Raw genomic sequence first — 27,193 nt, forward strand, 5'->3', positions numbered from 1 at the left:
AAATAAATAAAATCTTTAAAATAAGATAAAATGAGCCTCTTGTAGGCATCGTATAAGTATTATTTTTTAATCCAGTTTAATGACCTCTGCCTTTGGCAATGCGGGGGAAGGAGTAGAGTGGGGGGGGGGGGGGAGGAAGAAAGCTAGTGGATTTCATTAATGGGTTAAGTATAATAAGCATAAAATATGTGTAAGGACTTGCCTTCATCTTCCAGAAACTCTGGATGCCTGCCAGGAACCCAGTGGTTCCAAACGTGTGGTCTGGACTCCTGGGGCCCAGGGAGACCCTTTCAGGGAGTGTGTGAGGCCAAAATTATTTTCATGTTATTACTAGGATATTATTCACATTTTTCACTCTGTTGACATTGGCACTGGTGATGCAGAAGCAATAGTGGGTAAAACTATGGGGGGCTTAGCATAAATAAAGGCAATATTACCGAGTTGCACTAGCAGTCACAGGGCTCTCACGCACACAGAGATCTAAAAATAAATAAATAGGGGCGCCTGGGTGGCTCAGTCGGTTAAGCACCCAACTTTGGCTCAGGTCATGATCTCGTGGTTCATGAGTTCGAGCCCCACATCGGGCTCTGTGATACCAGCTCAGAGCCGGGAAACTGCTTCTAATTCTGTGTCTCCCTCTCGCTCTCTGCCCCTCCCCCACTCACACTCTGTCTCTCTCTTTCTCTCTCTCTCTAATATGAGTAAACATTAAAAACCGTTTTAAGGGGCGCCTGGGTGGCTTGGTCGGTTAAGCGTCCGACTTCGGCTCAGGTCACGATCTCGCGGTCCGTGAGTTCGAGCCCCGCGTCGGGCTCTGGGCTGACGGCTCAGAGCCTGTAGCCTGCTTCTGGTTCTGTGCCTCCCTCTCTCTCTGCCCCTCCCCCGTTCATGCTCTGTCTCTCTCTGTCTCAAAAATAAATAAACGTTAAAAAAAAAAATTTTTTTTTTAAAAAAAGAAAATATTTTAAAGAGAGAAAACATAGTCTTTTGTATTTACCTACTTTTTTATCGTTTCTGGCGCTCTTCATTTTTTCCTGCAGTTCTGAGTTTCCACTTCATTATCATATCTCTCAAGCCTGAAGGACATTTATTATTTTTCATTGTGCAGTTCGTTTAGCAACAAATTCTCTCAGCTTTTATCTGAAAATTCCTTTATTTATTTATTTATTTATTTTTATTTTTTCCTCACTTCCACAAACATTTTGTTTTTTAAGTAGGTTCTATACCCGGCATGGGGCCCGAACTCACGACCCTGAGATCAAGAACCACGTGCTCCATCGACTGAACCCGCCAAGCACCCCTCAAAGAATATTTTTTGATAGATACAGAATGCGAGGGTGGCCATTGCTTTTCCGAACTTTAAAAATATTTTACTGTTTTCCTCTAGCCTCCATAATCTCTGATGAGAAGGGAATGGGTCCTTCTTTTCCTAGTCCCTGAATATATATTTTCCTCTGGCTACTACAAAGGTCTTTTTATCTTCAGTTTTCAGAGGTTTATGATGTGCTGAAGTTAGATAGACAGGGAGGGAGGGAGAGAGAGAGAGAGATCTGTCTTACTGGCTTTACTGAGCTTCTTAGGTCCATAAGTTGGTGTTTTTCAGCAAATTTGGGGAGTTTTCAGTCATTGTTTCTTCAAATGCTTTTTTTCTGCCCACGTTTCACTCACTTCTCCCTCCTCCTGGGCCTTGAAGTACATGCATATTAGATTGTTTGACATTGTCCCCCATGTCTCTGAGGCTCTGCTCAAATTTTCTTTAATCCCTTTTCTGTGGTTTCTCAAACTGATCTGTCTTTAAGTTTACTGGCTCCTTTATCATCTCTAATCTGCTGCTAAGCCTTTCCACTACATTTTTTGTTGCCATTATTTTTCTTTTCAATTCTAGAATAGAATTCTAGAATATCGAGAATATCAATAGATATCTAGAATATCGAGAATATCAATTCTAGAATATCTAGGGGCACCTGGGTGGCTCAGTCAGTGAAGTGTCTGACTCTTGATTTCAGCTCAGGTCATGATCCCAGGGTCACGGGATTGAGCCCCGCATCAGGCTCCACGTGGAGCATGGAGCCTGCTGAAGATTCTCCCTCTCTGCCTCTGTCCCCCTCTCCTGCTCATGCTCTCTCTCTAAAATAAAATTTTAAAACATCTCAGATAAAGCATTAATAAGCAAAATGTATAAAGAGCAACATCAAACTGATAACAAAGAAAACTTGTATAAAAATGAGAAAGGGAGGGGCACTTGAGTGGCTCAGTTGGCTAAGCATCTGACTCTTGATTTGGGTTCAGGTCATGATCTTGCGGTTCGTGGGTTCAAGCCCCGCGTCAGGCTCGGCACTGACGGCACAGAGCCTGCTTGGGGTTTTCTCTCTCCCTTTCTGTCTCTCTCTGCCCCTCCTCCACTCACTCTCACTCTCTCACGAAAATAAACAAATTTTTTTAAAAATGAGAAAAGGATGGGGCGCCTGGGTGGATCAGCTGGTGAAGCATCCCACTTCGGCTCAGGTCATTATCTCATAGTTCATGAGTTTGAGCCCCACTTCGGGCTCTGTGCTGACAGCTCAGAGCCTGCTTTGGATCCTCTGTCTCTCTCTCTCTCTCTCCCCCGCCCCTTTTTGCTCACTCTCTCTCTCTCTCTCTCAAAAATAAACATTTAAAAACAAACAAACAGGGGCGCCTGGGTGGCGCAGTCGGTTAAGCGTCCGACTTCAGCCAGGTCACGATCTCGCGGTCTGTGAGTTCGAGCCCCGCGTCGGGCTCTGGGCTGATGGCTCGGAGCCTGGAGCCTGTTTCCGATTCTGTGTCTCCCTCTCTCTCTGCCCCTCCCCCGTTCATGCTCTGTCTCTCTCTGTCCCAAAAATAAAAATAAAAAAAATAAAAAAATAAAAAAATAAAAACAAACAAACAAAAACAAACACCATGTATCTTGAAAAACAATGAGAAAAGGAAATGAATGGGCAATTCTTGGGCTGATGAATGTGAAAATAAACATATAAGATGATGAATGCCTAAGAATGCAGTATAATATAAAATACACATTAAAATAATAAAATATTGATAGTATAATGTAGGAAAGAGGACGGGGAAATAGGTACACTGTGAAAGTACAGATTAGTATTGCCAAGTCACCAAGATTCTAAATGTATGTATTCTAAATCCCAGCTCTCATCTTTCCAGGCATCTATCCTACAGAAATAACAGCAGGACCGCAAAACTGCTCGGATCGGCAAAAAAATCGGAAAGAACCCAAATGCTTATCAGTAAGAGTATATATAAATACAGTGCATGCATATATCAGAACACTAAGCATCCATTTAAAAAAATGAAGTAGACTTCAATTGCTTACGTCCACAGGATAATGCTGAGAATTAAAAGTGAATTGCAAAACAAAAGAAACAGTAAAACACTAGCTACATGTGTGTGTGCATACACATATACATAAGAATCCGGTCAGTCAGGTACACATCAAACTTAATTCTAAAGGATAGGAATTGGGGCGCCTGGGTCGCTCAGGCGGTTAAGCACCCGACTCTTGATTTCAGCTCAGGTCATGATCTCACGGTTGACGAGTTCAAGCCCTGATTCAGGCTCTACGCTGACAGTGTGGAGCCTGCTTGGGACTCCCTCTCTCCCTCTCACCTGCCTGTGCTCTTTCTCGCTCTCTCAAATAAATAAACATTTAAAAATAAACAAATAAAGAGTGGGAATTGAAGGGGGAACAGAAGAACGCTTACTTTTTATTTTATATGCTTCTGTATTGTTTGAGTCTGTTGCAAAAAATATTTCCCTTTTGGGTTTCTTTTTAAATTTTTTTTAAATGTTATTTTGTTTTTGAGAGAAAGAGAAACAGAGTGAGCAGGGGAGGGGCAGAGAGAGAGGGAGACACAGAATCCAAAGCAGGCTCCAGGCTCTGAGCTGTCAGCACAGAGCCCGACGCGGGGCTCGAACCCACGAACTGTGAGATCATGACCTGAGCTGAAGTCGGACGCTTAACCGACTGAGCCACCCAGGCACCCCCCAAAACATTACAGTTTTGTAATTTAAAAACAATTTGTGTGGGGGCGCCTGGGTGGCCCAGTCGGTTAGGTGTCTGACTCTTGGTTTCAGCTCAGGTCATGATCTCGTGGTTTGTGGGTTTGAGCCCCACATGGGGCTCTGCGCTGACAGTGTGGAGCCTGCTTGGGATTCTCTTTCTCTCCTCTCTCTCTCTCTCTCTCTCTCTGTCCCTCCCCCAGCTCATGCTCGCACGTGCATTTTCTCTCTCTCAAAACAAATAAATGCACTTAAAAATAAATACATAAATAAATAAATAATAAAACGATTTGTGTGTGTAAGATTAGATGGACTATTCCAATCTGCTACTACTGGTGAGGTCCTTTAACGTCTCAGCAGCGGGCATGACTGCCACCTGGTGGTCACCTACAGCCATGGAAAATTGCCTAGCTGAGGGTTTTTCAACCTCCACGCAATTGTCATTTGGAGCCAGATAAATGGAGGTGGGGGGCGGGGGGGGGGTCTGTCCCGTGCATTGTAGGATGTTCAGTAGCATCCCTTGCCTCTGTGTTCTAGATGCCAGTGACACCCTGTCTCCAAGTTGTGACAACTGAAAAGGTCTCCAGACTAGTAATTGTCCCCCCCCCCCCCCCAGGAGATAGGGCAAAAAAACCACCCTGGTTGAGAACTCCTGATCTAGAATGGAAGTCTCGTGAATATACAAAATGTGCTCATTCATTCACTCACAAAATCACAGTAGACAAAATGTCTTTCTGAGATACTTTGTTTTTTTTTTTTTAAGTTTATTGATTTACTTTTGAGAGAGAATGAGAGAGCGGGGTAGGGGCAGAGAAAGAGGGAGGCAGAGAATCCCAAGCAAGCTCTGAGCTGTCAGCGCGGAGCCCGACGCGGGGCTTGAGCTCACGAACCGTGAGATCACGACCTGAACTGGAACCAACAGTCAGCCGCTCAATCACCTGACCCACCCGGGTGCCCCTCTGAGATACTTCCTAGCGTCAGTTGGGATCAGTGATCTCTTACCCATGGTTGCTCTCACACAGAATTCTTTGCACAGCTTTGTGATATTCTGAGGTTTCAGTTCAGTAGCAGGAAAAGCGATTCTCACCCAGAGAATCCCCAAATGCCTCAGGCAAAGCCTGGCGCACACGTCCCGCACTCCACTCACAGACCTATGGCAGGAAATCACAGCAGCCCCAGCCCAGTGCTCCAGTCAGTAAGTGCCACCAAACAGTCAGTAAGCCGGTCCCCTCCTGTCCCTCACTCAGCCCACTGATTTCCCCCCTCTGGAATCATCTCTCTGTCCACTGTACCCATGGCATTACTCCCCTATGGTCTATATGTCACCCAGAAGTATTTGGGGGAAAAAACGTCTGTAGATGGGCTGCCTGGGTGGCTCAGTCGGTTGAGCATCTGACTTCGCTCAGGTCACGATCTCGCGGTCCGTGAGTTCCAGCCCCACGTCGGGCTCTGGGCTGACAGCTCAGAGCCTGGAGCCTGCTTCAGATTCTGTGTCTCCCTCTCTCTCTCTCTGCCCCTCTGCCCCACTTACTCTCTGTCTCTCTTCCTCTCTCTCAAAAACAAACATTATAATTTTTTTTAATTCAGCTCTGCTATTGACTAACACCCCCCCCCAAAAAACACACACACAGAAACAAAAACATAAAGCAAACATGGCCTGAGTATATTATTAATCTCTCCAGACCTCTATCTCCTTGTTTATAAAACACAAGATCTATACTAGATATCTAAGTTCGCTTTCAGTTCTAAAATCTATGCTTAGAGAGGACTGGAAATGAGCCACTATAGGCTTTGCTATTCCTACTGAAATATAAGTATTTTCTCCAGTAAGGATTTTCCTGTATACAATTAGGCTGGTGTTACTGGAGTCTTTTGTATACTTACTTAAGTTCCAGGATTTGGTGTCCTATAAAATCCACAATGCTAAGCATAGGATTCCAGGCCATAGCTTCACAATACATTGATTGTATTTCTAGAGTTTGTTGTTTGTGCCAGTGTGCGTTATCACATATCAATAATCTATGGGTAGACATTGTCCCAAATATTCCCACTTTCATTATATTTATAGGTTCTGTTTTATTAACATCACACGTGCATTGTCTGATGCAGATTAAGGTGAACCGAACACAGAAGGCTTTGCTGTATTTTTAGGATTTCCCTGGGGTGAACCTGCAGATGTAGAGTAAAAGCCTAGCGATGACAACACGACGGGTCCCCGCAAATTCACGGCCTTTTTAAAGTTTCTTTTCGGTGTGAATTCTCCCACGAAGAGTGAATGAAGCTAAGACCAGAGGCTTTGGCACCTTTGCTGAGTTCACATTCTTCTCTCTGGTGTGAGTGATGGAGTGAGGGGTAACAGGTATGTCACAGCCAAGGGTCCTCCACTTTTAAGATATTCGCAGGGTTTCTTTGCCGTGTGGATTATCTTATATCAATTAGGTTTCAGTGATTACTGGGGGCTCTTCCATACTTACTACACTATATGGCTTCTCTCTAGCAAAAGTTTTTTTTAAGTTTTTTTATGGGGGAGGGGGGCGGCACTGGGGACCAGAGAGGGAGGGAGGGAGGGAGGGAGGGAGAGAGAGAGAATTCCAAGCAGGCTCCGCCCTGTTAGTGCAGAGCCGACGGGGGGACTTGAGCTCACAAACCGTGAGCTCACTAACGGTGAGACCATGACCTGAGCCAAGATCAAGAGTCTGACACTCAATCCACTGAGCCACCCCGGCACCCTTAGCATGAGTTTTGGTGTAGAGTAAGATATCTGTCTATATCTATATCTAGACTTACATATATAAAATGGCTGAGAGCTATGCACACACATATATCATGGCTCGTACGTTATGCGCTATATAAAGAATATATAATGACCGAGCATTACCTTATATTTGGGAGCTAAGCAGCAGTACTGGATTTTAAACCTAACGTTAAAATTACAGTGCTAAAAACAAAAACAAAAACACATTACATTCCTAGCATTTGTGCAATTTGGGGCTTTCATGAGGACAACTGTTAATTGCCTGAAACCTCTCTTGAACAAACGACTTCTCTGCATCTTTCCTGAAGTGTTCCTATACATTTCTAACCAGTTCTTATTATCTTCACAGTCTTCTTCTTTTTTTCATTTAATGGACTTCTATTGAAAATGCCAGTAGAGTTAACATACAGTGTTATGTTAGTTTCAGGTGTTCACAGTCTTTTTCAAACATGGAGCCCAAAGAGACATTCCCCAGAATCTTTCCACTACTATTTTCTCCTCTATGGGACTCCAGGGGGGCACGATTCATAGAGATTATGGTGCGACTGCCACTTGGATCCTTTAACAGTGGTCCTGCTAACAGGATCAGCTGGAGTTAGAAAATAGAAGCTCTTTGAGAGTACGGGTTATGGAGACACTCGGGAAAATTTCAAAGTATTTGAAATGCCTACGAAATGCTGCCCTCTTTTTTCTCGTGGTAAGTAGATGGAACTGACAGAATGTGACTAATAACTATTTTTTTTAACATTTATTTTTGAGAGACAGAAAGAGATGGAGTGTGAGCAGGGGAGGGGCAGAGCGAGAGGGAGACACAGGATTTGAAGCAGGATCCAGGCTCTGAGCTGTCAGCACAGAGCCCGATGCGGGGCTTGAGCTCACGAACCATGAGATCATGACCAGAGCCAAAGCTGGATGCTCAACCGACTGAGCCACCCAGGCACCCCATCTCTTTTTCTGATAAAATAGAAAAACCCCCCAGTGGTGTGTTAGAGCCATCGGCACCACTCCCAAGAGCCAATCACGCCCATTTCTTCCCAACTCAGCGCTATTGGTAACTTGAAATCAGGCATGAGGGGACTATTTGCACCGCAGAAAATGGCAAATACTACAAATCGGTCTCTCCCCACTATCCCTCCTGAGAGCTACTCATTGAAAATTTACCAGCACACCAGTGGGTATACAGAGTTCCACATGTGCCTCTCAGTGAGAAAGGCCACATCTTTGCAATGAAGAACATGTAAAATCAAGATCCCCCAGCTTATATGTGGAGTCTAAAAAACAAAACAAATGGGTGCCCGGGTGGCTCAGTCGGGTAAGTGCCTGATTCTTGATTTCGGCTCAGGTCATGATCCCACTGGTTCATGTGAGCCCTGCCTTGGGCTGTGTGCTGATAGCACGGAGCCTAGTTCTCTCTCTCCCTCTCTCTGTGTCCCTTCCCCACTCTCTCTCTCTCTCTCTCTCTCTCTCTCAAAATAAATAAATACACTTAAAAAAATACAAATCAATAGGGGTGCCTCCATGAGTTTGAGCCCCGCGTCGGGCTCTGTGCTGACAGCTCGGACCCTGGAGCTTGCTTCGGATTCTGTGTCTCCCTCTCTCTCTGCCCCTCCCCTGCTCATGCTCTGTCTCTCTCTCTCTCAAAAATAAATAAAAACATATGTTATTTAAAAACACAAATGTTTTAAAGTGGGGGAGGGGCAGAGAGAGAGGGAGACACAGAATCCGAAGCAGGTTCCAGGCTCCAAGCTGTCAGCACAGAGCCTGACGTGGGGGCTCGAACCCACGAACCGTGAGATCATGACCTGAGCCGAAGTCAGACGCTCAACTGACAGAGCCACCCAAAGTTTTTTAAAGTTTCCCTAGCTTCAAATCCTGTAAAATGGAAGCACGCTTGGTTTATTATGTTCCTAAAAAAATAATCAGGAAGTTTGTCCCCCAGGGTCTAAATAAGGTGAAAGAACATGGTCACTGAAATTATCCTAACTTGCCATTTCTGCCCTCTGTGAACAAGAAGAGATGAAAACACTCTTCCCCTTGGCCTAGATCCTACCCTCATGGTTGCCTGGCCTATCCACTGAGATACCCTTGTCACAACCAGTCCTTCCATTTTCTTCCCCCATGGCTAAGGGTGCAACACCAGCTGTGGGGGAAGGTAAACAGGTGACTTCTGGGTGGGCAACTTGACAACAGGTGTTCAAAATATGGGTACAATTTGACCAACAAATTCCATTTCTGGGGCGTTACCTTAAAGATACAATCAGTTAGGGGCACCTGGGTAGCTCGGTCAGTTAAGCATCCAACTCTTGATTTCAGCTCAGGTCATGATCTCACGGTTCAGGGGATCGAGCCCCGTGACATGCTCTGTGCAGACAGAGTGGAGCCTGCTTGGGATTCTCTCTCTCCTTCTCCCTGCCCCTCCCCCACTCATGTCACACAGGCTCTTTCTTTCTCTCTCTCAAAATAAACATGTAAAATGAAAAGATGCAATCCGTTATATCGCAAAGATGTACAGAAGTACCGGGCGGTTAACACTCCCAAAGCAAACCTCAACCAATGAGGAATGGAAATTGGTGAATATATATCCAGCTTCCTGGGCCCTCGTTGGGACAAGTCTGAGATGCGTTCTACACAATCTCTCAGGGGGTCCCCAGAGGCACTGAGCCTCAATGGTCATCTGCTCATTAACTGCCCTTTATAGACTTTTCTACCTGTTTCACTTCCCCAGTCCCTCACCATGCTTGTTAGGATCACCTCCAAATTAACTATTTACCTCCAAACACTTGTCCGAGTCAGCTTTGGGGGAAGTCCATGCTAATACTGTGTGTGTGTGCACATGTGTGTGTGTGTTTAAACCCAAACCACTAAGTTATTCATGGGTCCTCATACTGACTTATCTTTCTCCTCACCACACACACACCCAGGAAAAAAATAAGAAGGAAAAAAAATGGGGGGGCCCCTGGGTGGCTCAGTTAGTTAAATGTCTGACTCTTGATCTCGGCTCAGGTCATGATCTCAGGGTTCGTGAGTTCGAGCCCCACGTCAGGCTACGCACTGTCCACCGTGTAGAACCTGCCTGGGATTCTCTCTCCCTCTCTCTCTCTGTCCTTCCCCACTCACACTCTTTCTCTCTCAAAAATAAATAAACTTTAAGGAAAAAAAAAAAGGAAGGAAGGAAAAAATGAGGGTTATTTTTTAAAGCATTACTCGATACAAACTAGTCTGTAAAGTTTTGTAAAGTTACAGACCAGACCCTACCCATTCCTGAGTGAGGCCCGCCGTGGGCTTAAGGCCAAGCTGGCATTCTTGGTAGACAGATCTTTAGGTTATTGTGCAAACCCAGCATGATTGTGGGGTGCAGGGGCTATTTGTCTTGGGGGCCGATTGCCTTCAAGAGACAAAACATTGGTAGCCTCGATGCTCATCATCTTAGGTTGATTTCTGTGGCCTAGAAAGGGTCTTTTTGGCTAGGGCCAGCCCACAGTGATCCGTGCAGTCTCTGAAGGCCTGCAGCCCACACAATGGCTAAAATATGGCATGTTATGCCAACTACTCACTTTGAAGTGGGCCAGGCTCCTAACAGGGCCTGGCGATCCAAACTGGCTAATCACTGGGAGGAGGGAAACTGAGGCAGGAGGCAGATACCTGGGTTTGCAGAGGGATAGGTTCAGCCCAGTCCCCAAACACCCCTACCCCAAGCTATCAAGGTGTGCAGCAGGAAGGAGCTACGCTGCCAGGGGGTGGGACACAACCCAGGCTCCCTCTGGGGTGTTGTTCCCTTCCCCTGTGTTGTAAGGATCCCTCCTGCCTGGGAGCTTGTTCTTCAAAGGGTGCTGGACCCAAAGTGGCCACGGTCAAGTGCTCCCACTCCAACGGCCTGTTACAGGGTCTTCCCTTGGAGGAAGGGGAACCATGCCCCACCTCCTTTCCCATCCCTCTGTCTCTGCAATGGGGGGACATTTACCCAGGAAGCAACTGTGTGGCTTCCTAGCCAATCAGCAGATGTAGTGTTTCCTCTCCGCCCCCTTCCTACCCTCCTAGTCCCCGTTTGGTCTCCATGACAACTCCCAAATGTCCCTCATTACCTGCCCCCCCCCCCCCCCCCCCCCCGGTCAACTCAATGTCAAAGAGCAGCTACGCCAAAACAGGAAAGGCAGGAGAAAGGTGATTAATTCTGTCTTTATCACCTAAACAGGTAGGGCTGTCTAAGGGGAAAAGGGTTTCACGCCTCCACCTGGTTCGTGAACGAGAGATTACAGTGAGAAAGGTTGGGTTCGTCCAGAAACAGGAACAAGACGCCAGTGAACTAAGTGCGTGTGAGCATTCCCAAGAAAGAAAACCTAAGGACACATTTTAAAAGTGAAAAATAATCACCGGCAACTCTTTTTCGGGGTCCACGAGGAAAGCAGGCTAAAGGGATACAAAAAAGAAATCTCCTCCCCAAATAGCAGAGAAGTTGGACAACCTTTATAGCCAACGTAGAAAGCAAAGAGCCTTTCCTGAGAGGGAAGGGAACTAAAGCATTAAAAGACACTGCCTGCAACTTGGATCAGCTTTGGAGGAAAGGACTCCCCTAACTCATCTGTGATTTTCAAGCCTTTTCCTCCTCTGTTGGAGACCTTTCCCCTCCTCATGAGCAGGGGATAATGACATAAATCCACACAACACTGGATTAGGAATAATTTCGAAGCGTCACAGGAAGCACAGGCCATACTCTTAAAATGACGAGAAGTAAAAGGAAAACAAATCTCAAGGATTTCTGCGTTCTTTTCCTCATTTCTTGGAACTCATCTCTGGCCTCTTGAATTTACGCCACAGAGATGCCTCTGAATCCCTTCTCATGTGTGGTTATTGCTAGGTCAATCACCAAGTACAAAGGAGGGCTAGGGGGCACGATTCAGAAGGCTCTCTTCAGAAAGAACAATCAGTACTCTTTTTTTTTTTTTTTTTTTTTTTTGAAATGCAGGGCTTGAACTCACAATCCTGAGATCAAGACCTGAGCTGAGATCAAGAGCCCAATGCTTAACCAACTAAGCCACCCAGCCCCCTGCCTCTACTCTTAAGAGGCCCCTGACCTTGTCACAGTCATGAGTCGTAAGGACCACGTAGGAGCTGTCAAAAACGTTGGCCTCTCTAAAAAGGGCTAGTTAAGTAAATTTGGGCTGTTCTATCCAAGGAAAACCACTCTCTGATTTTCCAGTATGCTATTTAATACCTTATTACACTTACAGCAGTTGCCTAAGTAGGCATCATAACCTGGAGTATATTAGAGAGGGCACCTTGGTCCAGAACACTCTCTTTTGGAGCCTGGATAGGAACAAATCCCAGACAAGACTGTCCCAGCCAATGAGGCTCCCTTCGGATGGTATCTTTTTTTTTTTTTTTAATGTTTATTTATTTCTGAGACAGAGAGACACAGAGCATGAGTGGGGGAGGGCAGAGAGACAGGGAGACACAGAATCCGAAGCAGGCTCCAGGCTCTGAGCCGTCAGCACAGAGCCCGACGCAGGGCTCGAACTCACGAACTGTGAGATCACAACCTGAGCCCAAGTCGGACGCTCAACCGACTGAGCCACCCAGGCGCCCCTGGATGGTATTCAATGTGAAGCGCACTCTCACTCAGAGCTTAGCCTCTAAGCCAATATAGAAGCTCTCTACTCTTGGCAGCTTGTCTTCCCTAAGGCTACTGGGTTGCATAACATGGAGAAAAGCCAAGTTCTGAGATCTGTGGTCCCACCCAGTCACTTATGCATCCGTTATCCTTACCTAGCAAGTAGTTCCATTCAGTTACCACATGCCCTGGTGACTGGCATGCCCAGCAGCCTTCCTCAACTGATCTCAGGGCCGCACATACATCCCACACGTGCAAAGAGGCAGCGTCGCCAAAGGGTTAAGAGTCTTGAGCCAGACTAGCTGAGTTTAAGTCTCAGCTCCACGCCGCTTCTGAGTAGGCCGGTGACTTTCCTTTTCTGAGCCGTGGTTGTCTCCTCTAGAAAACAGGGATAAGAGTACCTATCTAAGAGCACTGTTGGGAGAAATGAATGAGCTGGTGCGTAGAGGTGCCTGAACAGTGCCCGAAGTATAAAAAATCTTCACAAGTATTAGCTATTACTGCCAGGGAAATCTTCTGAAAGGGGTTTGGGGAGACCTAAATACAAACAAAAAACAAATGGCAGTTTGGTCATTGACTTCTACCTTACCTTATGCTTGTAAAAGGAAAAGAATGGATTTTTTTTAATTTTTTTTTTTTCTTTTTGAGAGAGACAGAACATGAGTGAGGGAAGGATAGAGAGAGAGGGAGAAACAGAATCTGAAGCAGGCTCCAGGCTCCGAGCTGTCAGCACAGAGCCGGACATGGGGCTCGAACTCTCAAACCATGAGATCATGACCTGAGCCAAAATCAAGAGTTGGACGCTTAACTGAGTGAGCCACCCAGGCACCCCAGTATATGAATTTTTAAAACCATGTGGGGGCACCTGGGTGGCTCAGTTGGTTGAGCACCCTACTCTTGATTTTGGCTCAGGTCATGATTCCAGGGCTGTGGGATCAAGCCCTGTGTCGGGCTCCGTGCTGAGCATGAAGCCTGCTTAAGATTCTGTCCGTCTGCCCTGTTCTTGTGCGCTCATGCTCTAAACTTAAAAATTAAAAAAAAAAAAAAAAAAAGTGTGCAGGTACTTTGCTTAAAGTCAACAACAAAAGACCTAACATGATAGTTACTTTCCTCACAGGGAGAACTGTGTTAAAGCCAGAGAGAAAGCCCAATACGAAGATCGAACTAAAAATAGATTTTATAGGCATATATGAGGGATATAATGAGTGGCACAGGTTTTCAGAAGAGCAGATTATTTTCAACTGTGGTGGTCAGGAACAAGGTGACACTTTAAGTTGGGTCTTAAAGAAGACTAACTTGCAAATTAAAGAGTGATAATGTAACAACTGCCTCTTTTTTTATTTTTTTAATGTTTATTTTTGAGAGAGAGAGACGGAGTGTGAACATGGGAGGGGCAGAGAGAGAGGAGACACAGAATCTGAAGCAGGCTCCGGGCTCTGAGTTGTCGGCACAGAGCCCAACATGGGGCTTGAACTCACAAACTGTGAGATCGTGACCTGAGCCGAAGCCAGACACTTAACCGACTGAGCCACCCAAGCGCCCCACAACTGCCTCTTGATTAAAAAAACAACAACCCTAAAAAATAGTAATGCCTCCTCAGAAAAGGCAGAAAGTCCTGCTTTAATCAACAAAGATCTGGTCCCGCAATCCTCAAATCAAACCTGGAGTCAACATACAATGAGCTCATCACAATAGTGAAATCTATCCAAGCTTCTTGGAGGAGTTTGAGATATAACATGTATATTCATTTTCCCTTTATTCAACACAAGTAAGTCAACCATGAGTAGTTTTAACCACATAAATTTGTTTTAACAATATAAACTTGTTCTAAACATAGATAATCTTATCTATGATGAGGCCTCTGGAGGTAGGGCAAATGTTTCTCCACAATCCAAACCACTGGCTCCAAAGAAAAGCTTTTGAAAGGACCTTGCTACCTAAGGGGTTATTGAACATTATTTTAAGGGCTCGGTTTCTAATAACAGACACTGTTATGGAGGACTCTTTTCCCTCACCTGGAATTTCTGAAAGTACTAAAAAATTCATGTATTTCAATGATTATTTCCAGATGTCACCATTCCATCAGAGTATTTTGTCTTACAGTTTTCGGAACAAAAAAATCCTTTTTTTTTTTTCTCTATCTTCAGTTGTGCTTTTCAGCTCTGAAACTCAAGCCCTGTTGAACTTGAAGCTGTAGCTAACACTATATAAGCACTTTAAGTAGAAGGATAGGAAAGTCAGTGAGAAGGGAGAGTTCAAAGGAGCCCTTTTAGTGAGGACAGTATTGCTAGGGGTAGGAATAATTGTATAGTAAGGCAAAGATTCATAGAAAGGTCGCTGAATATACGATCCACCATGAGTCGATTGAACTTGGACACAGCAGTATTCCTGTCAGTACAAGGAGGAGCAATGGGCTCAATTCTGAACTAGAACTCCTTTGCGTGTTGGAACAGCCTATCCCTGGGGCCGGGGGAAAAAAAAAATCACTTCCTGGTGACATTAGTCATTTTCAGGTACAGATGAAAATACACACATACACGCACACACAGAAAGTCTGATGGTTGGAGTCTCTTGGGCTACTCCAGGTTTCAGATCAGTGTTTCTTCCTGTGGATTTGTGGTATTCCGGCAGCTAATCCTTTGCAGGAGGAAATGGGAGCATTTTCAGCATTTGGAAAAAAAAAAAAAAGGATCACAATTATAATAACCCACGAGAGTCTGATTCTTTGGTATTTAACAAAGTGAAGAGTCTGGATGACACGTTCAGAGTGATTCTCCACTATGAAGTCTTTGATGCCTAATGAGGGCTGAACTACACCTAAAAGCTCTCCCACATTCATTACACTCACAGGGCTTCTCTCCAGTGTGAATCCTCTGATGCTGAGTAAGATGGGCACTTCTGCTGAAGGCTTTCCCACACTCAGGACAACCAAACGGTTTCTCTCCAGTGTGAATCTTCTGATGCTGAGTAAGAGACGAACTCTGGCTGAACGCTTTCCCACAATCTTTACAGGTGTAAGGTTTCTCTCCTGTGTGGATTTTTGTATGTTTTATGAGAGTTGAGCTCTGACTGAAAGCTTTACCACATTCTCTACACGTGTAGGGTTTTTCTCCAGTATGAGTTCTCTGATGGCGAATAAGGGCCGATCGATCACTAAAGGCTTTCCCACAGACATTACAGGGGTAAGGTTTCTCTCCAGTGTGAGTTCTCTGATGTTGATAGAGGTGTGAGCTCTGACTGAAGACCTTGCCACATTCACTGCATTCGTAGGGTTTCTCTCCAGTGTGAATAAACTGATGGACGATAAGGGACGAGTTGTGGCTAAAGGCTTTCCCACATTTACTGCATTCATAGGGCTTCTCTCCAGTATGAATAAACTGATGTTCAATACGGGATGAATTGTGACTGAAGGCCTTACCACATTCGTTACATTCAAAAGGTTTCTCTCCAGTATGAATTCGCTGATGTTGAATAAAGTGCGTTGTCTTAATAAAAGCCTTCCCACATTCATTACATTCATGGGGCTTCTCTCCAGTATGGATTCTCTGGTGTTGAATAAGAGAGGCACTATGATTAAAGGCTCTCCCACATTCATTGCATTCATATGGTTTCTCTCCAGTATGAATTCTCTGATGTACTGTAAGGGCTGAATAATTACCAAAAGCTTTTCTACATTCACTACATTCATAAGGTTTCTCTCTGTATTGGGTTCTCTGATGCTGAATAAAAGGTGCATTCTGAATTAAGGCTCTTTCATGCGCATCATATTCCTTCCCACCATGAACACTCTGACGATGTTTGGTAAGGTACGAGTCCCAGATATAGCCTTTCCTATCTTCATAAGACTTCTCTCCAATATTGGTTTTCTCATGTTCAGTGTGGTGTATGCCATGGCCAAAGGTCTTCCCATACTGATTACATTCCAAATTTTTTTCTCCACTATGAGCTACACAATGTTGCACATATACTGAGCGATCACTGAGTAGTTTACTACATTCATTACACTGAAGAGCTTTCTCATTTGTGCTACCTTTCTGATGTCTTGCTAATTTTGAATTCTGTTTAAAGATCTTTCCCTGAGCATCACATATATATGGTCTCTCTTCTTTAGGATGTCTTGATTGTGTGACAAAGTCTGACTTTTGACTAACACGTCTGCCAGATTCAATACATTTGGGGTTACTCTCAGCTACAGAAGTTATTTTCTTGAAGATAACCGTTGCTTCTTTCCGGAGTCTATCTTGAGCATCCTCTTTGAACTCTGTATACCCCCAGGCTTCTTTCAAACTTGCATCAACCTCTGTGTTTTTCTCCATACTTATCCCCTGGTATGATTCTTCTTCAGAAAATACATTCTTTGGGCTTAATTTTCTGGTCTCCAAATCTGCAGGGGAAAAGTAAAAATGTTCCCTGTACTAGAAGAAGGAAATGGCTACAGCAGGAATGAGATAATAATTGCATAAATACTATTGGTCACGAATATAAGTCTAGTAGTCAAAAAATAATTTACGGTGGGCACTTGGGTGGCTCAGTCGGTTAAGCGTCCGACTTCAGCTCAGGCCGTGATCTCAAGGTTGGTGAATTCAAGCCAAGCCCCGTGTCGGGCTCTGTGCTGACAGTTCTGAGCCTGGAGCCTGATCCAGATTCTATGTCTCCCTCTCTCTCTGCCCTGCCCCCACTCACGCTGTCTCTCTCTCTCTCTCTCAAAACTAAACATTTTTTTTTAATTTATAAAATTATGAATTTTATTTATAAATAAATAGATAAATAAAATAATTTATTGAATACCTATTATGGGCTAGGACTCAGTGATGAACAAAGACATAGTACAAATCTCTTTTGAGATTTGTAGTCTATTGGGGAAGATAGGTGTTAATCAAATAATTTCAAGAATGATGACGCTGTAAAATAATGTGTTATGGAGATTTCAACTGTGAGGTGATCAGTATAGGAATGATAGCTGCCCCTAGCCTCTGAACTGCTAGAACCTTCCCTTGCTTTTGCTACTATCACCACCAACAGCCCCCAGGCCCCTCATCTGCAGTTCACTACAGCTAGGGTCATTCTTCAGTGCTACATCTTCTGTGCCCACTGGTCTAGCTCCACAGTAACCCTCTTTGATGACGTCTGAGCTTGCTATCAGATTCAGTAAGATCATTTCCCATATTGTCCTTTGCTACCATGAATGTTACCATTTGCCAGAGATCTCCTTTAGCTTTCACTTTTTTCCTTCTCTCTGGGCCTCCAAAATACACACACACACACACACACACACACACACACACACAATCAAAGACAAAGAGGGTCAAAGCTCAGGAGAACGCAGAAATTTTAGGAGGATCAGGGATTAGGCTTACTACTGGTACTAGTTCAGCCTCCTCATAAACTACACATGACATACATTTTAATTGTAAAATTGGGGCTTCGTAGTTGGGGATCTTGTAAGTACTTTACCAAGGGTCAAACAGAGCATACATGTTTTGCAAGCTGGACCATTTTCAAAGTAATCTTGTATGTGGCTTATATAATGTACGAAAATGAAACTTAAAAGAAAGCAATGGAAGTGAAGCAGGGGACAAGAACAGTAGCAGGGGGGCTAATCCACTATCGGATTAGCCGAAAAGAAGGAATGACCTATTAAGTCCAATGGACACTCTTCAGGTCTTCTTCTCTTGATCTCATAACGCTATGAGCACCTCCTCTCCTTGAAATGTTCTTTTCTGTTGACTTCAGTGACAAAATCTGACCTGGTTTCCTCCTACTCTGGCCACCCTGTCTTAGTACCCTTTTTGGATTTTATTTCCTTCATTTACATTGATAAAATTTGTATGACATATCTTTACTGCCATCGCCCATTATTAAAAATTGTTACCATTTTATTATTTTGATACCATTTTCCTCCTGTGTTTATTTTTGAAAAATTACACAAGTGATATAGATGTATACATAGACAGACAGATAGCAGATACTTAAATGTGTATGTTCATTGGGCTTCTAGGTTCTCTTTCAGTTTTTCATGCTCTATTTCTCTATTTTCATATTTCATCCACTCCCGCGACTTCAATTACCATCTATTATTCTCAGATGATTCTCAAATCTGTACAACCAGTTATGATCTCTTTCCTTCACCAAAATCCATTTGACATCTCTTTCTTATATTTATCTACTTTCCAGACACCCCTATTTAGGCCAGAGTTTCTCAACTGCAGCACTACCGGCATTTTGGCAAGACGAGTCTTTGTGTGAGAGGTTGTCTTGTGCATTATAGGATATTTAGAAGCATCTTTGGCCTCTACTCACTAGATGCCCATAGCACCCTCCCAGTCTTCAGACATGTCACCTGGGGGCAAAACTGCCAGTCTTTCAGAACTACTGGTGTAGACCTACCATTGACTCTTCAAACAGCTCAGAATAAACAGAACTTATCTTCCACACCCATCCCCAAACTTGCCATTTCTCATGCGTTTTCCATCTCAGGGAAAAGAACTTCCATCCACCTATATCACCAAGCCAGAAACCTGGAAATCATCTTTGTCTGTTTCTCCCTCACCTCCCACATATACTCAGCAAATTCTATCAATTTTACAACCTTAAAATTGGATGTAAGATCACATTCCTTAAACTTACATTCAAACTCCTTCATACCCTTCATACTTTTTAGGGAGGACAAAAACCAGGTGCAATGAAAACAAAGTAAATGAAGGAGAGACTCCAGCAACTAGACAGGAAAAGGGAATGACCTCATACAATGCCTGGAGTGAGGCACAACAGTGATCTCTGCATCGAGTGTCAGGGCTATAACTTTAAGGAGGAAGTACACCATTCTTTGAGTCTGGGAAGAAGTAGAGTTAGGCTAACAAGACTCTGATCATGTCCAAATGAAGATGAGACTTGAGGAGGCCTCAACATTTTCTATAGGCCAGAGAATTTGGGGAAGAACCCCTAACTCATATTTCAAATGATGCTGTCTGCCTTGTTTCCACTTACGTGTGCAGCTGCTTCTTAGTACCTCTCCCTCCTGCATCCATGGATTTACTGCTTGTTCCAACTGGGAGATGATATCAGGTTTAGAAAATGGAAACCCTACTCAAGGAAAAGAAACGGAATGTGATGATCGGTTTCAAAGACCGAGGACCACCCCATTTCCAACCCTACTCTTGTATTTTTAAGAGCAGAAAACAAAATAACTAATTGCCAAAAGCAATTAAATATTTTCAACCAACGTGGGGTGAGAAACAGTTTAAGGATCTGCTCTGGAAACTGGAGGGAAAAGTTAACCAAAGCCTCCTTTGTGATCTTCCCCTAACAGGAGCAAGGGACTCTTTAGAAAGCAAGGGCATCCCAAAAGGCCTACCTGAGGTGAGGACCCAACCTTACCCAAGGAGACCAGGTTCCTGTAGTTCTCCAGCATTACATCCCTGTACAAGACTCTCTGCACAGGGTCTAGTTCTCTCCATTCTTCCTCAGTGAAGTTCACAGCCACATCCTTGAATGACACAAAGTCTTGAAACACCGGCAAGTGGTTCTGAAGGGATGGATGAATAAGGCAGAATTAGGGGAGGCTGAGAGAAATGGAGAGGAAATGGATCCAACCATGTTCACAGTGTCAAAAGCACACTGACTTGTAGGTTACGGAGTCTTAAAATGTATATACCCTTTTGACATGCCAATCGTATAACTAGAAATCAATTATAGGGGCGCCTGGGTGGCTCAGTTGGTTGGGCGTCCGACTTCGGCTCAGGGCATGATCTCACAGCTTGTGGGTTCGAGCCCCACATCGGGCTCTGTGCTGACAGCTCGGAGCCTGCCTCAGATTCTGTGTCTTCCTCTCTCTCTGCCCCTAACCCACTCGCATTCTGTCTCTGTCTCTCTCAAAAATAAATAAACATGAAAGAAAAAATCTATTATAATAAAATGGTCAGAGACATGACAAAAGGGTTATAAACAGATTCTTATCTATTTATAACTTACGATAGCACAATAGCTCTAAATAATGTAAATGTCTGAGGAGAGTGGCAGAAACTGCTAGCTACACTTCCCCTCCTCACCTTTCTAGGTAGACAAACGTTCCCAATCTCCTTTGCAGTTAGATGGGGCCATGTGACTGAGTTCAAGACAAGAGAACGCACCACACGCAGGCCTGACTCATACATTCCTCCATGCTGTTCTCCCCTTCTGGCTGGCTAGTATGGATGAACCCAAAAGTGAATTTGGGAGCCATGTGGTAGAGATATCAGAGCTTCGGGCAGCTCATGGCCCTGAATGGCCACACTATCAACCCACTGACCCAGTCATGGTTGATGAAAGAAACCGATGAAAGAAACAAGAACAAGAAAGAAACTTCTATCTTACCGCAGCCCTTATACATTTGGGGTCTATTGGTGACACCAGTTACAAGTTAGCCAATCCTAATTAATTCAGAAACTAGCACCTTGAAGCGGAAGGTGTCATAACAAAAACCTCAAATATACCGGGGCGTTGGCTGACATTAAGGCAGCGAGTTTGAAAGAAATGGGTATTTAAGGCTGGAATGATGTAGACTCTTGATACACACTGGCAAAGTAATTAAGAGCCATGAAAGCAACACCAAAAGTTCACTGAGCCTGTAGCTCTGGGGGAAGAAGTAGGAAAGAGCCAGAATGCTAGTTTGTGCAGGAGGCTTCTGGATGTAATGGGCAAAGAAAACAAAGACTTGCGCTCTGGAAGGAATTTACTGACTTTCAAGCTAAAATAAAATGGAGTCCCAAAATTGGGGGCTTCACATGGTTGGAAAAGCAAACTGTTTCTACACCTCATACAAGAGGAAGTAAATCTCAGAAAGGCTTTGAGCGACAAAGGCCCATTAAAACTTCTCAGCTAAACAAAGTAACTTAACCCAATAAAAAAGATTGAGTTAAGGATAGGGTGTTCCCATTCAAGCCTATTGTTCAGCAAGCCTTAAGGTTATCTTCATTAAGAAAGAGACACAGTAGGGGCACTTGGGTGGCTCAGCTGGTTAAGGGTCTGACTTCGCCTCAGGTCATGAGGTCATGAGGTCATGATCTCCCGGCCCATGACTTCAAGCCCCTTGTCGGGCTCTGTGCTGACAGCTCAGAGTCTGGAGCCTGCTTTGGATTCTGTGTCTCCCTCTCTCTCTCTCTATTTCTCTATTTCCCTCTCTCTCTCTCTCTCTCTCTCTCTCTCTCTCTCTCTCTCCCCCTCCCCTGCTCATCCTCTGTCTCTCAAAAATAAATAAAAACATTAAAAAAAATTTTTTTTTTAAAAGAGACACAGTAAGTAAGAAACAGAAGTATACCAAGCTTGAGAATTAAATCTAGGAAAGAACTTTGGGTGTGATTATCAGTACATGGCAAACAGATCAGAAGCTTCTTAAGTTCTTTAAGTTTTTATATCCATGATTTCAATGGACTTCCTTTCTTCCTGTCTCAAAGGAAGCAGTACATCTCCTCAGTTCTAAGCTGCCTATGTCACTGACTTCCCAAATATTTCTTCTCAAAAATCTACTCATCCTTCAGGGCCTATTTCAAATCTCACTGCTTCTATTAGCCGGGGGCTCCCTAAAAGGGCTTAAAAGTGCCGACTGAATGAATAAAGCCTTCCCCAATCTCTCTTAGCCAGACACACTTGCTCACTCTCCTCTGAAATCATACATTTTCCCTAAAGCACTTGGAGGAGGCTCTCCATAAATTTACTGATCTGTGCCACACAGATTTGTGTTCATGTCTTTTTACCCCACAGAGAACATTCTAAGCAGGTGGATACCATAGATATTTCATGGGTCTTTGCTGATCTAAGCCAAATGCCTCAAGGGGACAAAAGGAGGCCTGACTCTCACCCAACCATGCTCCCAGACCTCTCCCTCCCCATGCCCTCTATTGCCAACTGATGGGAGAGACCACGTCGTTGGCGGTCCATCCCACCCTCTTGATTCTATCTTTTAAAACTACTGATGCGGACAGGGCTGACGAGCTTCATGTGAAGAGAGAGAAACTTATTTGCTTCAGGAATTAAAATGAAGTTTCAGGGAGGACAGGAAAACCCCCGACTCACCTGAGACGTTGTTGCCCCAACAGCAGCCATATTCTCCTCAAGAGACCTCTTTTAGAAAAGGGCAGAGTCCCAAGATGGCAGAACTGGAAGGAAAGTATGAAAAAGTAATACAGTTTATTTTTTTAACTTTACTCATTTATTTGGGGGGGCGGGGGGGGTGGGGAGAGAATCCCAAGCAGGCTCCGCACTGACAGTGAAGAGCCGGACAAGGGACTCGAACCCACGGACCAGGAGATCATGACCTGGGCCGAAACTAAGAGTCAGACGCTTAATGGACTGAGCCACCCAGGTGCCCCAGGATCCCATTTATTAATATGTATCTCAGACCTGTTATTTTGGAAATAGCTTCTTCTGACAAAAAGTACCTCTGACCTTGGCCTGTCACATGGTTTGAAGGATTCCCGCAGACACCCACATTATGAGGCTTCCCAGATAACCTTAGAGAGTGGACTGAATGTGAACTTAGGGAACGGTATGATCATTAACTGGGTTCAGGACATACCTGAGCCTGTTCCCGGAGAATGAGGATCCCCGTGACACACACCAAAAAAAGCACATACTGTTAGGCTTGGCAGGAAGCTAGCTTACAGATCTCCTGCCTCCTTTATTCATGAACAGAGAAACTTTCCAACTTCACAGAACAAGAAAAAGGGGCCGCAGAGGAAAAGGGCAACGGTACCCAAGCTGGCGGTCAAGGGCACCGGAAGAATCAGCTGCCAGATCGTGAGTGTTCCAGGCCCCCACCAAGTCTACAGCCATCCTAGGTTCGTTCCATCGCACAGGTGACCCACTAAATCGTCGTCTGTCATCTCAGCCTCCCCTGCATCCCGAGCACCCAACATAGTATACCAGACGGCAACAGGCCCAAAGTGTTGGGAATGAATTAATGATCCCCTAACTTCTTTGTCGGACCCCATGCCCATCAAGCACCTTCCTGTTCGCGACTGCCTTCCCCATTTTGATTTTTTGCCTACTGGGAGAAAACCAATAATATTAACTTTGAGCACTTCTTTAAGCTTGTCTCTGGATAGGACGGTTGCACACCATTTATTTTACTCCATATATAATTCGGTTGTCCTAATACTCTACAGTTTATTATTCAGCTCTCACCCTCCACCACCACCGGAAAGGAATACGTAAAGCCCCTTGTGGATTTGTTTGGGGAAGAAATAGGAATTTTAAGCCCTTATCAAAAACAGTTTAGAGTTTCATGATTTAAAAAAAAAAGAAAAAAAGAAGTATGCCCGCCCCTAAATGTTTTCTCACTAGAACACTGCCTCTGGAGGCCGCCTGCCAGCTTTAAATCCTGGGCTCTGCACAGCTACAGGCAGGTTTCTTCTGTGCTTCAGTTTCCTCATGTGAAAAATGGGAATAATAATAGTATCCGCCGTGAAGCATTGTGCATTAACGTATATAAAGGGTTCAAATCAGTAAGCATTCAGTAAAGGTCATTTGTCAGTTAATTCTTATTACTATTTTCTGCATATCACCACTAACCAAAATTTTATGGGATTTTCTTTCTAGCCTTTGTTTCATGAAAACAGAAGGCACAATCAATGTATTTGGTCATACCCCAAACCCCGACTTCCCCACAAGATGCCTGTCCCCTCCCTGTGCTGAACGCTGAAAGATAGGGTAGAGACAGGAACCGGTAAGTTTCAGGGCCTTGAGGGGCACCTGGGTGGCTCCAGGGGGTTAGGCGTCCGACTTCGGCTCAGGTCGTGATCCCACAGTTCGTGAATTCAAGCCCCACGTCGGGTTCTGTGCTGACAGCTCGGAGCCTGGGGTCTGCTCTGGATTCTGTGTCTCCCTCTCTCTGCCCCTCCCTCGCTTGCACTCTTCTCTCTCTCTATTTCTCAAAAATAAATAAACATTTAAAAAAAAAAAAGTTTCAGGGCCTTGAGAAACCAGAGGGGTTGCAGGCAGGATGTCTGAGAAAACCAGACCACAGATAGACCGCAGAATCCCCTTCTAACCTGGGCCATCCCTTTGTATCTCCCTCCTTAAGAGAGAATACTTCAGAGAGTCTGAAAGGAGTCCTACCAGAGCGGGCAATGGGCCCTGTAGACACAAGCCCCTGAGCTCCCCCAAGTGCTAGAATGCCAAATCAACTCATCAGCCTCTCCCTGCCCATTTCCTTCTCTCCATCCAAGGAGTCTGGCACGCCCCCTTGTCCTCCTTCGGAGAGGCATCTGGTATAACAGAAAGAGGACGGAGGGTGAGAGGTCTTACCCTTTGGAGCTTCAGGTAAAAAGGGAATGATGTTAGTAAAATTACTACTACTCACGGCACTCACCATGTACCGGACGCTTTCCATAAATCACTTGTTACAAATGGGGAAGTTGATGACGGGTGTCAGACCTGCCCACACACATTTTACAAGGCTGCTGTAAAGACAAACCAAAATGAGGTTATGTGCGCACCCTGAAGGGGCCCAGCTAACAGCAGAAGCCTGTCTCCCTTGCAGATCTTACCTCTGTTCTGGGGTTTGCGGATCTGCTGCTCCTGAACCACAGCCTCCACACCACCATCTCCGTAGAGCGACCTCACCCAAATCCTCCATGCGTCCTCCTGGGGATTTACCAACATTCTCCCAGAAACTCCGGCAAGAGATTCTGGACTGAATTCTTCTTTTTCATGCTCTGAGACCCCCCCCCCCCCCCTCGTCACAGTAATCAGGGAGTCTGAAGCAGTCTATTTTGAGCGAAGACTAAAGCCAAGAAGTTCAGCCGTCACTCAGGCTTCAGGAAGCCCTATTCACAGGGGAGTCTCAATGTAACTTTTACCCCAGGGCCCTGCAGAGACAGACACCCAGGAACATAGATCATCACAGACGAGTGAAGATACCGTTACCAACGTGCCTTTAGGACATACAAGTGCAGGCCATGATGGCAAGCGGCCCACCGGGAGTGAAGGCACCCGGGTTCTCATTTCTACTATGTACCAGCTGGCTCGGTGACCCAGAGCAAGTAACTTTTCCTCCCTGGGTTTCTGTTTCTTTTTATGTACAAGTGGGAAGGGGGATACCGACTATTAATAATGGCTACTACTGATCCAGCCCTTACTTAGTGCCTGGCGCTGTCTCAACTGTCCCATATCAAATTTCCATCTAACCTTCACAATCACCACTTAAAAGGTAGGAACAGTAAACTTCACTTGACGGATACGACACGGGGGATGCGACGTTCGGTATGCTTACGGTTCCATCACTATGCAATAACCGCTTTCTCGAGCTGTAGACACACAGATCCCTTACGTCCACAGCGTCTCACGTCAATACTGAGTCTACGCAATGGTTCCACCACGCCGTGGGTTGCAAAGGCACAAGGGCAGGCGCGCGTTGGTCTCCGACCTGGCAGCACGGAGAGCCTTGGGCCCTACCTGCCTCGCCTTCCAGCCAAGCGCTTCAGGCGATGCGGGCGCGCAGCCCGTTTCCCAACAAAGGACCTGAGGTATCCCAGACGTTAAGCACACGTACACACCACCGTCACGTACACACAAAAGCCAGAGCAGAGGGGCAGGGTCGAGGTGGCCGAGCCCAGACAGACGGCACCCCGACTCCAGAAGAAGGGATTATGGTCAGGTCAGCAGGCCCTGGGAGAACCCCAGTGGGACGCGGTGAGACCCCCGCCCCCCCCCCCAACGCCTGACAACCCACTGCTGGACACACACACACCCGCGTCCAGCGTCTGCTCCCCCCCGCCCCGGTCCAGACACCGAGCAGGTCACTTTAAGGGAGCACCGCTAGGACAGAGTTGCCGCGAGTAAAGCCCGTCCAGACAAAGGAGCCGGAAGCGGAAGTGTGCGCGGAGGCTTCTGGGAAATGTAGTCCCTCCCTGCCCCGTGCTGGGACGCCCTGCCTCGGCCCTGGCCTCCCCGGCTCCCGCGTGTTCTGCGCTCAGAGACGAAACGTCGCACGGCCCTAAGAAAGGAGGTTAACGTTGGCGGCCCCGGGAAAAGTGGACAGGAACCATTGGGGGCGTCTACTAAGCCATCTATGACTGTCGAGAGTATTTGGGGGCGGGGCGGGGTGCATCCGGAGAGCAGAGGTCTCGTCCGGTGGGCTGGTCCCTTTGGTCACTTGTCATAGAATGAGTGGAGCTGCAGCCCTGCTTCAGAAAACCCGACACAGCAGTCCCACGCGTGAGGTTCCGCGTCATTACCGGAATCCGGGCGGATACCCCGTGCTCTCACATTCTGTGGCCAGATCTTCAGTGGTTCCGACGCTCCCACATCCTCAGCCCAGAGCACGCGGTCGTTTGACGGCCTTTAGGGTTCCTGTCACCCAAGTGTAGTATTCTGATACGTGGAGAAATGGGACCCTCCCCGGGCGAGGAACAAATCTAACGTGTAAGGCTGTTCTTAGCACCATGACGTTTACATGTCCCTGTCCAGAGATGTGCAGCATTGTCCCCGTTAGTTCCTGTTTGCTAGCCACTTTCATAGGCATGACAGTCCTCTGGATCCGTTGGTTGATTGATTTGATATGTATACAGATGCAGTTAATTTAGTTTCTTGGGGGTAAATTCTACAGCCAACCTCTCCATGATAGGCCCATCAGAATGTGCTTCTACTCGGTGCTACTGGGACAAGACTGAAGCTGGTTGAGCTGTTGGTGTCTTCGTTGTCACTTCCAGAAGCAGAAGATGCTGAGAAGGTGAATACTCCAACTTCTAGAACAAACCCGCAGGCTTACCACCGCCTTTACCACCCACCCCACTTCCAAAGAGGAGGAGAATCTCTATGTA

At 45.5% G+C, this 27,193-nt stretch overlaps 1 protein-coding gene across 4 annotated transcripts; it reads right to left on the bottom strand.

The window, feature by feature from the left end:
- Window positions 1-96: 96 nt before the first annotated feature.
- On the bottom strand, window positions 97-26,666 carry LOC132688280 (uncharacterized). 4 transcript variants are annotated; one of them, XR_013552084.2, is made up of 9 exons: window positions 24,920-26,666; window positions 24,742-24,832; window positions 24,489-24,637; window positions 22,446-22,528; window positions 19,773-19,920; window positions 19,383-19,478; window positions 12,551-16,779; window positions 1,002-1,076; window positions 97-480 (listed from the first exon to the last, which is right to left on the bottom strand). XR_013552084.2 is itself a non-coding variant. In XM_078437689.2 (6 exons), exons 3-6 carry the CDS (start codon window positions 22,473-22,475, stop codon window positions 15,158-15,160), a joined length of 1,896 nt encoding a protein of 631 aa, XP_078293815.1. In that variant the 5' UTR covers window positions 22,476-22,528; window positions 24,742-24,832; window positions 24,920-26,666; the 3' UTR covers window positions 8,493-15,157. The 4 variants fall into 4 exon arrangements, 1 of the variants encoding a protein (XP_078293815.1); XR_013552083.2 differs by lacking the exon at window positions 24,489-24,637; XM_078437689.2 differs by lacking the exons at window positions 97-480; window positions 1,002-1,076; window positions 24,489-24,637 and having other exon boundaries at window positions 8,493-16,779.
- Window positions 26,667-27,193: the final 527 nt, after the last annotated feature.

Source organism: Panthera onca, chromosome E1 (assembly GCF_046562875.1).
Source record: "Panthera onca isolate mPanOnc1 chromosome E1, mPanOnc1 haplotype 2, whole genome shotgun sequence".
NCBI lineage: Eukaryota > Metazoa > Chordata > Mammalia > Carnivora > Felidae > Panthera > Panthera onca.

What these genes read in the sequence shown, in the direction of transcription:
- LOC132688280 (XM_078437689.2), bottom strand. Translation starts at nt 22,475, where the DNA reads ATGGCTGCTGTTGGGGCAACAACGTCTCAG. An exon ending in TTGGGGCAACAACGTCTCAG is followed by an intron (nt 19,921 to 22,445) that starts GTGAGTCGGGGG and finishes CCATCCCTTCAG; the next exon opens with AACCACTTGCCGGTGTTTCA. An exon ending in CAGGAACCTGGTCTCCTTGG is followed by an intron (nt 19,479 to 19,772) that starts GTAAGGTTGGGT and finishes TTCCTTGAGTAG; the next exon opens with GGTTTCCATTTTCTAAACCT.